Source organism: Palaemon carinicauda, chromosome 1, assembly GCF_036898095.1.
Source record: "Palaemon carinicauda isolate YSFRI2023 chromosome 1, ASM3689809v2, whole genome shotgun sequence".
In the NCBI taxonomy this organism is placed as follows: Eukaryota; Metazoa; Arthropoda; class Malacostraca; order Decapoda; family Palaemonidae; genus Palaemon; species Palaemon carinicauda.
In genome coordinates, this window is record NC_090725.1 from 287,108,899 (window position 1) to 287,123,898 (window position 15,000).

Here is a 15,000-nt window from a genome sequence, read left to right on the forward strand (position 1 = left end):
AAAGGAATACTATTCGCCCCTTTCAGAATGAAAGGAATACTATTCGCCCCTTTCAGAATGAAAGGAATACTATTCTCCCCTTTCAGAATGAAAGGAATACTATTCGCCCCTTTCAGAATGAAAGGAATACTATTCTCCCCCTTCAGAATGAAAGGAATACTATTCGCCCCTTTCAGAATGAAAGGAATACTATTCTCCCCTTTCAGAATGAAAGGAATACTATTCGCCCCTTTCAGAATGAAAGGAATACTATTCGCCCCTTTCAGAATGAAAGGAATACTATTCGCCCCTTTCAGAATGAAAGGAATACTATTCGCCCCTTTCAGAATGAAAGGAATACTATTCTCCCCTTTCAGAATGAAAGGAATACTATTCGCCCCTTTCAGAATGAAAGGAATACTATTCTCCCCTTTCAGAATGAAAGGAATACTATTCGCCCCTTTCAGAATGAAAGGAATACTATTCTCCCCTTTCAGAATGAAAGGAATACTATTCTCCCCTTTCAGAATGAAAGGAATACTATTCTCCCCCTTCAGAATGAAAGGAATACTATTCGCCCCTTTCAGAATGAAAGGAATACTATTCTCCCCTTTCAGAATGAAAGGAATACTATTCTCCCCTTTCAGAATGAAAGGAATACTATTCTCCCCTTTCAGAATGAAAGGAATACTATTCTCCCCTTTCAGAATGAAAGGAATACTATTCTCCCCCTTCAGAATGAAAGGAATACTATTCGCCCCTTTCAGAATGAAAGGAATACTATTCGCCCCTTTCAGAATGAAAGGAATACTATTCTCCCCTTTCAGAATGAAAGGAATACTATTCTCCCCTTTCAGAATGAAAGGAATACTATTCGCCCCTTTCAGAATGAAAGGAATACTATTCTCCCCCTTCAGAATGAAAGGAATACTATTCTCCCCTTTCAGAATGAAAGGAATACTATTCGCCCCTTTCAGAATGAAAGGAATACTATTCTCCCCTTTCAGAATGAAAGGAATACTATTCTCCCCTTTCAGAATGAAAGGAATACTATTCGCCCCTTTCAGAATGAAAGGAATACTATTCTCCCCTTTCAGAATGAAAGGAATACTATTCTCCCCTTTCAGAATGAAAGGAATACTATTCTCCCCTTTCAGAATGAAAGGAATACTATTCGCCCCTTTCAGAATGAAAGGAATACTATTCGCCCCTTTCAGAATGAAAGGAATACTATTCTCCCCTTTCAGAATGAAAGGAATACTATTCTCCCCTTTCAGAATGAAAGGAATACTATTCGCCCCTTTCAGAATGAAAGGAATACTATTCGCCCCTTTCAGAATGAAAGGAATACTATTCGCCCCTTTCAGAATGAAAGGAATACTATTCGCCCCTTTCAGAATGAAAGGAATACTATTCTCCCCTTTCAGAATGAAAGGAATACTATTCTCCCCCTTCAGAATGAAAGGAATACTATTCTCCCCTTTCAGAATGAAAGGAATACTATTCGCCCCTTTCAGAATGAAAGGAATACTATTCTCCCCTTTCAGAATGAAAGGAATACTATTCTCCCCCTTCAGAATGAAAGGAATACTATTCTCCCCTTTCAGAATGAAAGGAATACTATTCGCCCCTTTCAGAATGAAAGGAATACTATTCTCCCCTTTCAGAATGAAAGGAATACTATTCTCCCCTTTCAGAATGAAAGGAATACTATTCGCCCCTTTCAGAATGAAAGGAATACTATTCTCCCCTTTCAGAATGAAAGGAATACTATTCGCCCCTTTCAGAATGAAAGGAATACTATTCTCCCCTTTCAGAATGAAAGGAATACTATTCGCCCCTTTCAGAATGAAAGGAATACTATTCTCCCCCTTCAGAATGAAAGGAATACTATTCGCCCCTTTCAGAATGAAAGGAATACTATTCTCCCCTTTCAGAATGAAAGGAATACTATTCGCCCCTTTCAGAATGAAAGGAATACTATTCTCCCCTTTCAGAATGAAAGGAATACTATTCGCCCCTTTCAGAATGAAAGGAATACTATTCTCCCCTTTCAGAATGAAAGGAATACTATTCGCCCCTTTCAGAATGAAAGGAATACTATTCTCCCCTTTCAGAATGAAAGGAATACTATTCTCCCCTTTCAGAATGAAAGGAATACTATTCTCCCCTTTCAGAATGAAAGGAATACTATTCTCCCCTTTCAGAATGAAAGGAATACTATTCTCCCCTTTCAGAATGAAAGGAATACTATTCTCCCCTTTCAGAATGAAAGGAATACTATTCTCCCCTTTCAGAATGAAAGGAATACTATTCGCCCCTTTCAGAATGAAAGGAATACTATTCTCCCCTTTCAGAATGAAAGGAATACTATTCGCCCCTTTCAGAATGAAAGGAATACTATTCTCCCCTTTCAGAATGAAAGGAATACTATTCTCCCCTTTCAGAATGAAAGGAATACTATTCTCCCCTTTCAGAATGAAAGGAATACTATTCTCCCTTTCAGAATGAAAGGAATACTATTCTCCCCTTTCAGAATGAAAGGAATACTATTCTCCCCTTTCAGAATGAAAGGAATACTATTCTCCCCTTTCAGAATGAAAGGAATACTATTCTCCCCTTTCAGAATGAAAGGAATACTATTCTCCCCTTTCAGAATGAAAGGAATACTATTCTCCCCTTCAGAATGAAAGGAATACTATTCTCCCCTTTCAGAATGAAAGGAATACTATTCTCCCCTTTCAGAATGAAAGGAATACTATTCGCCCCTTTCAGAATGAAAGGAATACTATTCTCCCCCTTCAGAATGAAAGGAATACTATTCTCCCCCTTCAGAATGAAAGGAATACTATTCTCCCCCTTCAGAATGAAAGGAATACTATTCTCCCCCTTCAGAATGAAAGGAATACTATTCTCCCCCTTCAGAATGAAAGGAATACTATTCTCCCCCTTCAGAATGAAAGGAATACTATTCTCCCCCTTCAGAATGAAAGGAATACTATTCTCCCCCTTCAGAATGAAAGGAATACTATTCTCCCCCTTCAGAATGAAAGGAATACTATTCTCCCCCTTCAGAATGAAAGGAATACTATTCTCCCCCTTCAGAATGAAAGGAATACTATTCTCCCCCTTCAGAATGAAAGGAATACTATTCTCCCCCTTCAGAATGAAAGGAATACTATTCTCCCCCTTCAGAATGAAAGGAATACTATTCTCCCCCTTCAGAATGAAAGGAATACTATTCTCCCCCTTCAGAATGAAAGGAATACTATTCTCCCCTTTCAGAATGAAAGGAATACTATTCGCCCCTTTCAGAATGAAAGGAATACTATTCGCCCCTTTCAGAATGAAAGGAATACTATTCGCCCCCTTTCAGAATGAAAGGAATACTATTCGCCCCTTTCAGAATGAAAGGAATACTATTCTCCCCTTTCAGAATGAAAGGAATACTATTCGCCCCTTTCAGAATGAAAGGAATACTATTCGCCCCTTTCAGAATGAAAGGAATACTATTCGCCCCCTTTCAGAATGAAAGGAATACTATTCGCCCCTTTCAGAATGAAAGGAATACTATTCGCCCCCTTTCAGAATGAAAGGAATACTATTCTCCCCTTTCAGAATGAAAGGAATACTATTCGCCCCTTTCAGCATGAAAGGAATACTATTCGCCCCTTTCAGAATGAAAGGAATACTATTCGCCCCTTTCAGAATGAAAGGAATACTATTCGCCCCTTTCAGAATGAAAGGAATACTATTCTCCCCTTTCAGAATGAAAGGAATACTATTCGTCCCCTTTCAGAATGAAAGGAATACTATTCGTCCCCCTTTCAGAATGAAAGGAATACTATTCTCCCCCTTTCAGAATGAAAGGAATACTATTCTCCCCCTTCAGAATGAAAGGAATACTATTCTCCCCTTTCAGAATGAAAGGAATACTATTCTCCCCCTTCAGAATGAAAGGAATACTATTCTCCCCCTTCAGAATGAAAGGAATACTATTCTCCCCCTTCAGAATGAAAGGAATACTATTCTCCCCTTTCAGAATGAAAGGAATACTATTCTCCCCTTTCAGAATGAAAGGAATACTATTCTCCCCTTTCAGAATGAAAGGAATACTATTCTCCCCTTTCAGAATGAAAGGAATACTATTCTCCCCTTTCAGAATGAAAGGAATACTATTCTCCCCTTTCAGAATGAAAGGAATACTATTCTCCCCTTTCAGAATGAAAGGAATACTATTCTCCCCTTTCAGAATGAAAGGAATACTATTCTCCCCTTTCAGAATGAAAGGAATACTATTCTCCCCTTTCAGAATGAAAGGAATACTATTCTCCCCTTTCAGAATGAAAGGAATACTATTCTCCCCTTTCAGAATGAAAGGAATACTATTCTCCCCTTTCAGAATGAAAGGAATACTATTCTCCCCTTTCAGAATGAAAGGAATACTATTCTCCCCTTTCAGAATGAAAGGAATACTATTCTCCCCTTTCAGAATGAAAGGAATACTATTCTCCCCTTTCAGAATGAAAGGAATACTATTCTCCCCTTTCAGAATGAAAGGAATACTATTCTCCCCTTTCAGAATGAAAGGAATACTATTCTCCCCTTTCAGAATGAAAGGAATACTATTCTCCCCCTTCAGAATGAAAGGAATACTATTCTCCCCTTTCAGAATGAAAGGAATACTATTCTCCCCTTTCAGAATGAAAGGAATACTATTCTCCCCTTTCAGAATGAAAGGAATACTATTCTCCCCTTTCAGAATGAAAGGAATACTATTCTCCCCTTTCAGAATGAAAGGAATACTATTCTCCCCTTTCAGAATGAAAGGAATACTATTCTCCCCTTTCAGAATGAAAGGAATACTATTCTCCCCTTTCAGAATGAAAGGAATACTATTCTCCCCTTTCAGAATGAAAGGAATACTATTCTCCCCTTTCAGAATGAAAGGAATACTATTCTCCCCTTTCAGAATGAAAGGAATACTATTCTCCCCTTTCAGAATGAAAGGAATACTATTCTCCCCTTTCAGAATGAAAGGAATACTATTCTCCCCTTTCAGAATGAAAGGAATACTATTCTCCCCTTTCAGAATGAAAGGAATACTATTCTCCCCCTTCAGAATGAAAGGAATACTATTCTCCCCTTTCAGAATGAAAGGAATACTATTCTCCCCTTTCAGAATGAAAGGAATACTATTCTCCCCCTTTCAGAATGAAAGGAATACTATTCTCCCCTTTCAGAATGAAAGGAATACTATTCTCCCCTTTCAGAATGAAAGGAATACTATTCTCCCCCTTTCAGAATGAAAGGAATACTATTCTCCCCCTTCAGAATGAAAGGAATACTATTCTCCCCCTTCAGAATGAAAGGAATACTATTCTCCCCCTTCAGAATGAAAGGAATACTATTCTCCCCCTTCAGAATGAAAGGAATACTATTCTCCCCCTTCAGAATGAAAGGAATACTATTCTCCCCCTTCAGAATGAAAGGAATACTATTCTCCCCCTTCAGAATGAAAGGAATACTATTCTCCCCCTTCAGAATGAAAGGAATACTATTCTCCCCCTTCAGAATGAAAGGAATACTATTCTCCCCCTTCAGAATGAAAGGAATACTATTCTCCCCCTTCAGAATGAAAGGAATACTATTCTCCCCCTTCAGAATGAAAGGAATACTATTCTCCCCCTTCAGAATGAAAGGAATACTATTCTCCCCTTCAGAATGAAAGGAATACTATTCTCCCCCTTCAGAATGAAAGGAATACTATTCTCCCCCTTCAGAATGAAAGGAATACTATTCTCCCCCTTCAGAATGAAAGGAATACTATTCTCCCCCTTCAGAATGAAAGGAATACTATTCTCCCCCTTCAGAATGAAAGGAATACTATTCTCCCCCTTCAGAATGAAAGGAATACTATTCTCCCCCTTCAGAATGAAAGGAATACTATTCTCCCCCTTCAGAATGAAAGGAATACTATTCTCCCCCTTCAGAATGAAAGGAATACTATTCTCCCCCTTCAGAATGAAAGGAATACTATTCTCCCCCTTCAGAATGAAAGGAATACTATTCTCCCCCTTCAGAATGAAAGGAATACTATTCTCCCCCTTCAGAATGAAAGGAATACTATTCTCCCCCTTCAGAATGAAAGGAATACTATTCTCCCCTTTCAGAATGAAAGGAATACTATTCGCCCCTTTCAGAATGAAAGGAATACTATTCGCCCCCTTCAGAATGAAAGGAATACTATTCTCCCCCTTTCAGAATGAAAGGAATACTATTCGCCCCTTTCAGAATGAAAGGAATACTATTCTCCCCTTTCAGAATGAAAGGAATACTATTCGCCCCTTTCAGAATGAAAGGAATACTATTCGCCCCTTTCAGAATGAAAGGAATACTATTCGCCCCTTTCAGAATGAAAGGAATACTATTCGCCCCTTTCAGAATGAAAGGAATACTATTCGCCCCTTTCAGAATGAAAGGAATACTATTCTCCCCTTTCAGAATGAAAGGAATACTATTCGCCCCTTTCAGCATGAAAGGAATACTATTCGCCCCTTTCAGAATGAAAGGAATACTATTCGCCCCTTTCAGAATGAAAGGAATACTATTCGCCCCTTTCAGAATGAAAGGAATACTATTCTCCCCTTTCAGAATGAAAGGAATACTATTCGTCCCCTTTCAGAATGAAAGGAATACTATTCGTCCCCTTTCAGAATGAAAGGAATACTATTCTCCCCTTTCAGAATGAAAGGAATACTATTCTCCCCCTTCAGAATGAAAGGAATACTATTCTCCCCTTTCAGAATGAAAGGAATACTATTCTCCCCCTTCAGAATGAAAGGAATACTATTCTCCCCTTTCAGAATGAAAGGAATACTATTCTCCCCCTTCAGAATGAAAGGAATACTATTCTCCCCCTTCAGAATGAAAGGAATACTATTCTCCCCTTTCAGAATGAAAGGAATACTATTCTCCCCTTTCAGAATGAAAGGAATACTATTCTCCCCTTTCAGAATGAAAGGAATACTATTCTCCCCCTTCAGAATGAAAGGAATACTATTCTCCCCTTTCAGAATGAAAGGAATACTATTCTCCCCTTTCAGAATGAAAGGAATACTATTCTCCCCTTTCAGAATGAAAGGAATACTATTCTCCCCCTTCAGAATGAAAGGAATACTATTCTCCCCTTTCAGAATGAAAGGAATACTATTCTCCCCTTTCAGAATGAAAGGAATACTATTCTCCCCTTTCAGAATGAAAGGAATACTATTCTCCCCTTTCAGAATGAAAGGAATACTATTCTCCCCTTTCAGAATGAAAGGAATACTATTCTCCCCTTTCAGAATGAAAGGAATACTATTCTCCCCTTTCAGAATGAAAGGAATACTATTCTCCCCTTTCAGAATGAAAGGAATACTATTCTCCCCTTTCAGAATGAAAGGAATACTATTCTCCCCTTTCAGAATGAAAGGAATACTATTCTCCCCCTTCAGAATGAAAGGAATACTATTCGCCCCTTTCAGAATGAAAGGAATACTATTCTCCCCTTTCAGAATGAAAGGAATACTATTCTCCCCTTTCAGAATGAAAGGAATACTATTCTCCCCTTTCAGAATGAAAGGAATACTATTCGCCCCTTTCAGAAGGAAAGGAATACTATTCTCCCCTTTCAGAATGAAAGGAATACTATTCGCCCCTTTCAAAATGAAAGGGAACATTCCTTTTCTAAGTGTTCTTGATCCTTGACCTTTCTAGCGCAACAAGTGTCCCGTCAGTTGCATCATGCAGCAAAAATAGTACTGTGAAATTTTTCTATAAATCTAATGTTACGGTACGCCAGCACTTGGTCTCTCTCTCTCTCTCTCTCTCTCTCTCTCTCTCTCTCTCTCTCTCTCTCTCTCTCTCTCTCTCTCTGTTTTTTACCTGTCTCGCATTTTCTGAACTTGCAGTACTTTTCATTTAGTTATTTTCTATATATATATATATATATATATATATATATATATATATATATATATATATATATATATATATATATATATATATACTTTTATATATATACTTTATATATATATATATATATATATATATATATATATATATATATATGTATATATATACATATATAAACATATACATGTATATATAAAGTATATATATATATATATATATATATATATATATATATATATATATATATATATATGTATGTATATATATATATATACTTTATGTATATATATATACAGTATATATATATATATATATATATATATATATATATATATATATATATATATATATATATATATATGTATATGTATATATACATATATATATATGTATATATACATATATATATATATATATATATATATATATATATATATATATATATATATATATATATATATTTATATATATATCCAGACACTGGGTCCTCATTATAAATGGGCGATTATTGTTTTTGTCGTTGTTACATAGTTTGTCGCAGCTTTTGTTTTATGGGATATTATTTATCCTGCGAAGTAAATATCGAAGTGTAAGCCGTCTAGTTGTAGTAGGTATGACAGCAATTATTCCTGTTTTCCTTGTATTGTGTTCAATCTAGAATGATACCTGGAATATACTGTTGTATTTTTTTTTTTTTTTTTTTTAACTGATACTGAAAATGCTGTTTGGTCTTAAGGCCGAGAACAGTATCATCTTTGGTGTGTAGCATACTGGAACAAAAGTTCATGAACCTCATCCCTTGACTGTGAGGAAAAAGCGATCTGTTGGATTATGACTTAATAAATAAAAATGGGAAGCCTGGTGTAAAAATGAGGCCTTAAAGTGAACTGTAATACTTATGAAGTGACCATTATGGTATTTATGGAGAGAATGATGTAGCTTTTATAGCTGTGATAAGGAGAAAGAAGAATCCTTTGTGCTCTTGATGAGGAGAAAGAAGCAGTCTTGGTACTTCTTTTAAAGAAAAACAAGTGGTCATTATGTTTGAAAGACTGATTTGGTCTACTGTATGTGGTCACGATAAATGGAAGAAGGTAGTCTTTTCAGATTCGTTGAAGAGAGTTTTGTGTTTTTTTCTAATAGTAAGGCCTTCTCCATCATAAGACTCAATACTACGCAGTACTCTAGAAGTTTTATTCCAGCTGTTACCAAGTTGTGGAATGATCTTCCTAATCGGGTTGTTGAATCAGTAGAACTTCAAAAGTTCAAAGTTGGAGCAAATGCTTTTTTGTTGACCAGGCGGACATGAGTCTTTTTATAGTTTATATATGACATATCTGTTTTTGACGTTGTTAATAGTTTATATATGACATATCTCTTTTGACATTACTTTTTTTAGAATGATATATTGTTAATTTGTTCTCTTCAGTTATTTATTTCCTTATTTCCTTTCCTCACTGGGCTATTTTTCCCTATTGGAGCCCTTGGGCTTATAGCATCTTGCTTTTCCAATTAGGGTTGTAGCTTGGATAGTAATAATAATAATAGTAAGGAGAGAGAAGTGGTTTTCCTTGCCTAGGGTGAAGAGAATAGATATCTTGGTCTTTTGTTAAAGAAGGAACGGATAATGAGGCCTCAATTGAAAACTAAAGAAAAATGTTTTATTTCAGGTTTATTAAGTGAAATGGTCGGCCTGGAGAATGAAGACCACATTCTGCAATGTTCGTGGGAGAATGTTGGGGAGGTGCCCGAAAAATCCTTCATTAACTACATGATAGATAGGATGAGACTGGAAGGGGACAAACCGGCCATGGTGAGCATTTTAATTGTTGTTATTATTATTATTATTATTATTATTATTATTATTATTATTATTATTATTATTATTATTATTATTATTATTATTTTATTTTTATTGTTATTATCATTATTGTTATTATTTCATTTTTATTATTATCATTATTATTATTATTATTTTATTTTTATTATTATTATTATTATTATTATTATTATTATTATTATTATTCTATTTTTATTATTATTATTGTTATTATTATTATAATTATTATTATTATTATTATCATTATTATTGTTATTGTTATTATTATTATTACTATTATTACTATTATTATTGTTATTGTTATTGTTATTATTACTATTATTACTATTATTATTATCATTACTTAGCTCTGTCCAATTATTTCACCTTTTGCCCCCTGATAGAGATCTTGTTCATTATCAACAAAGGAAAATCTATGTAGTATAAAAATTGGAAGGAATCTAAAAACATAAATATACATAAAATTAACATAGATGGATATTTGAAGAGATTGTGTTTAAAATTTATGAGAAATGTAAAATTAACATAGATGGATATTTGAAGAGATTGTGTTTAAAATTTATGAGAAATGTAAAATTAACATAGATGGATATTTGAAGAGATTTTGTTTACAATCTATGAGAAATGTAAAATTAACATAGATGGATATTTGAAGAGATTGTGTTTAAAATTTATGAGAAATGTAAAATTAACATAGATGGATATTTGAAGAGATTTTGTTTACAATCTATGAGAAATGTAAAATTAACATAGATGGATATTTGAAGAGATTGTGTTTAAAATTTATGAGAAATGTAAAATTAACATAGATGGATATTTGAAGAGATTTTGTTTACAATCTATGAGAAATGTAAAATTAACATAGATGGATATTTGAAGAGATTGTGTTTAAAATTTATGAGAAATGTAAAATTAACATAGATGGATATTTGAAGAGATTTTGTTTACAATCTATGAGAAATGTTAAATTAACATAGATGGATATTTGAAGAGATTTTGTTTGAAATATATGAGAACTGTAAAATTAACATAGATAGATATTTGAAGAGATTTTGTTTACAATTTATGAGAAATGTAAAATTAACGTAGATGGATATTTGAAGAGATTTTGTTTACAATTTATGAGAAATGTTAAATTAACAAAGATGGATATTTGAAGAGATTTTGTTTGAAATATATGAGAACTGTAAAATTAACATAGATAGATATTTGAAGAGATTTTGTTTACAATTTATGAGAAATGTAAAATTAACGTAGATGGATATTTGAAGAGATTTTGTTTACAATTTATGAGAAATGTTAAATTAACAAAGATGGATATTTGAAGAGATTTTGTTTGAAATATATGAGAACTGTAAAATTAACATAGATAGATATTTGAAGAGATTTTGTTTACAATTTATGAGAAATGTAAAATTAACAAAGATGGATATTTGAAGAGATTTTGTTTGAAATATATGAGAACTGTAAAATTAACATAGATAGATATTTGAAGAGATTTTGTTTACAATTTATGAGAAATGTAAAATTAACAAAGATAGATATTTGAAGAGATTTTGTTTGAAATATATGAGAACTGTAAAATTAACATAGATAGATATTTGAAGAGATTTTGTTTACAGTTTATGAGAAATGTTAAATTAACAAAGATGGATATTTGAAGAGATTTTGTTTGAAATATATGAGAACTGTAAAATTAACATAGATAGATATTTGAAGAGATTTTGTTTACAATTTATGAGAAATGTAAAATTAACAAAGATGGATATTTGAAGAGATTTTGTTTGAAATATATGAGAACTGTAAAATTAACATAGATAGATATTTGAAGAGATTTTGTTTACAATTTATGAGAAATGTAAAATTAACGTAGATGGATATTTGAAGAGATTTTGTTTACAATTTATGAGAAATGTTAAATTAACAAAGATGGATATTTGAAGAGATTTTGTTTGAAATATATGAGAACTGTAAAATTAACATAGATAGATATTTGAAGAGATTTTGTTTACAATTTATGAGAAATGTAAAATTAACAAAGATGGATATTTGAAGAGATTTTGTTTGAAATATATGAGAACTGTAAAATTAACATAGATAGATATTTGAAGAGATTTTGTTTACAATTTATGAGAAATGTAAAATTAACGTAGATGGATATTTGAAGAGATTTTGTTTACAATTTATGAGAAATGTAAAATTAACGTAGATGGATATTTGAAGAGATTTTGTTTACAATTTATGAGAAATGTAAAATTAACGTAGATGGATATTTGAAGAGATTTTGTTTACAATTTATGAGAAATGTAAAATTAACGTAGATGGATATTTGAAGAGATTTTGTTTACAATTTATGAGAAATGTAAAATTAACAAAGATGGATATTTGAAGAGATTTTGTTTACAATTTATGAGAAATGTAAAATTAACATAGATAGATATTTGAAGAGATTTTGTTTACAATTTATGAGAAATGTAAAATTAACGTAGATGGATATTTGAAGAGATTTTGTTTACAATTTATGAGAAATGTTAAATTAACAAAGATGGATATTTGAAGAGATTTTGTTTGAAATATATGAGAACTGTAAAATTAACATAGATAGATATTTGAAGAGATTTTGTTTACAATTTATGAGAAATGTAAAATTAACGTAGATGGATATTTGAAGAGATTTTGTTTACAATTTATGAGAAATGTTAAATTAACAAAGATGGATATTTGAAGAGATTTTGTTTGAAATATATGAGAACTGTAAAATTAACATAGATAGATATTTGAAGAGATTTTGTTTACAATTTATGAGAAATGTAAAATTAACGTAGATGGATATTTGAAGAGATTTTGTTTGAAATATATGAGAACTGTAAAATTAACATAGATAGATATTTGAAGAGATTTTGTTTACAATTTATGAGAAATGTAAAATTAACAAAGATGGATATTTGAAGAGATTTTGTTTGAAATATATGAGAACTGTAAAATTAACATAGATAGATATTTGAAGAGATTTTGTTTACAATTTATGAGAAATGTAAAATTAACGTAGATGGATATTTGAAGAGATTTTGTTTACAATTTATGAGAAATGTTAAATTAACAAAGATGGATATTTGAAGAGATTTTGTTTGAAATATATGAGAACTGTAAAATTAACATAGATAGATATTTGAAGAGATTTTGTTTACAATTTATGAGAAATGTTAAATTAACAAAGATGGATATTTGAAGAGATTTTGTTTGAAATATATGAGAACTGTAAAATTAACATAGATAGATATTTGAAGAGATTTTGTTTACAATTTATGAGAAATGTAAAATTAACAAAGATGGATATTTGAAGAGATTTTGTTTACAATTTATGAGAAATGTAAAATTAACGTAGATGGATATTTGAAGAGATTTTGTTTACAATTTATGAGAAATGTTAAATTAACAAAGATGGATATTTGAAGAGATTTTGTTTGAAATATATGAGAACTGTAAAATTAACATAGATAGATATTTGAAGAGATTTTGTTTAGAATTTATGAGAAATGTTAAATTAACATAGATGGATATTTGAAGAGATTTTGTTTAGAATTTATGAGAAATGTTAAATTAACATAGATGGATATTTGAAGAGATTTTGTTTAGAATTTATGAGAAATGTTAAATTAACGTAGATGGATATTTGAAGAGATTTTGTTTAGAATTTATGAGAAATGTTAAATTAACGTAGATGGATATTTGAAGAGATTTTGTTTAGAATTTATGAGAAATGTTAAATTAACGTAGATGGATATTTGAAGAGATTTTGTTTAGAATTTATGAGAAATGTTAAATTAACGTAGATGGATATTTGAAGAGATTTTGTTTAGAATTTATGAGAAATGTTAAATTAACGTAGATGGATATTTGAAGAGATTTTGTTTAGAATTTATGAGAAATGTTAAATTAACATAGATGGATATTTGAAGAGATTTTGTTTAGAATTTATGAGAAATGTTAAATTAACATAGATGGATATTTGAAGAGATTTTGTTTAGAATTTATGAGAAATGTAAAATTAACATAGATGGATATTTGAAGAGATTTTGTTTAGAATTTATGAGAAATGTAAAATTAACATAGATGGATATTTGAAGAGATTTTGTTTAGAATTTATGAGAAATGTTAAATTAACATAGATGGATATTTGAAGAGATTTTGTTTAGAATTTATGAGAAATGTTAAATTAACATAGATGGATATTTGAAGAGATTTTGTTTAGAATTTATGAGAAATGTTAAATTAACATAGATGGATATTTGAAGAGATTTTGTTTAGAATTTATGAGAAATGTTAAATTAACATAGATGGATATTTGAAGAGATTTTGTTTAGAATTTATGAGAAATGTAAAATTAACATAGATGGATATTTGAAGAGATTTTGTTTAGAATTTATGAGAAATGTAAAATTAACATAGATGGATATTTGAAGAGATTTTGTTTAGAATTTATGAGAAATATTAAATTAACATAGATGGATATTTGAAGAGATTTTGTTTAGAATATATGAGAAATGTAAAATTAACATAGATGGATATTTGAAGAGATTTTGTTTAAAATATATGAGAAATGTAAAATTAACATAGATGGATATTTGAAGAGATTTTGTTTAAAATTTATGAGAAATGTAACTTAATGAGTTTAAATAAGGAAAGGAAATCAACAGTCAAGATTGAAAAGGAGAGGATTTATTCAGTTACTATCTTATTTTTGATGTAACCGATGTTATGCTTTCGTTAAAAGATTCCTCACTAGCACCAACTATATACTTAATACAAATTAAATTTTGATTATCTTAAACGGTATTGGAAGTTATATGACTTTTAAGATAAAACGTGTCTTAATTTGTATTGGATGGAAATGAAAATATTACAGGTATGGCGGCATTGATAAATATTTCAAAGAATTTTGAAAAAAATTCTCTTCAAATATTCATCTATGGTAATTCTATGTATACTTGTCTTTAGATTTCTTTCAATTATCGTTTGTATGAATGCACTGCCATTATATAAAGATTATGATTATTTGTAAAGATGCTGTGAGGAAAGCCATTAGTGACCAAGTTGTGAAATGATCTTCCTAATCGGGTAGTTGAATCGGTAGAACTTCAAAAGTTCAAACTTAATCAAATGTTTTTATGTTCAACAGACATAAGTCTTTTTTAGTTAATTATTTCTCATATTGTTTATTTATT

General features: G+C 31.3%; 1 protein-coding gene across 1 annotated transcript in view; it reads left to right on the forward strand.

Moving 5' to 3' along the window:
* Positions 1–15,000, forward strand: part of LOC137657460 (uncharacterized) — a 187,820-nt gene that overhangs the window by 114,559 nt on the left and 58,261 nt on the right. Inside the window, exon 2 of the mRNA XM_068391802.1 lies at positions 9,606–9,748. Within this exon, the coding sequence (XP_068247903.1) occupies positions 9,620–9,748 (129 nt within the window). The 5' untranslated portion in view covers positions 9,606–9,619. The remainder of the gene's footprint in view (positions 1–9,605; positions 9,749–15,000) is intronic.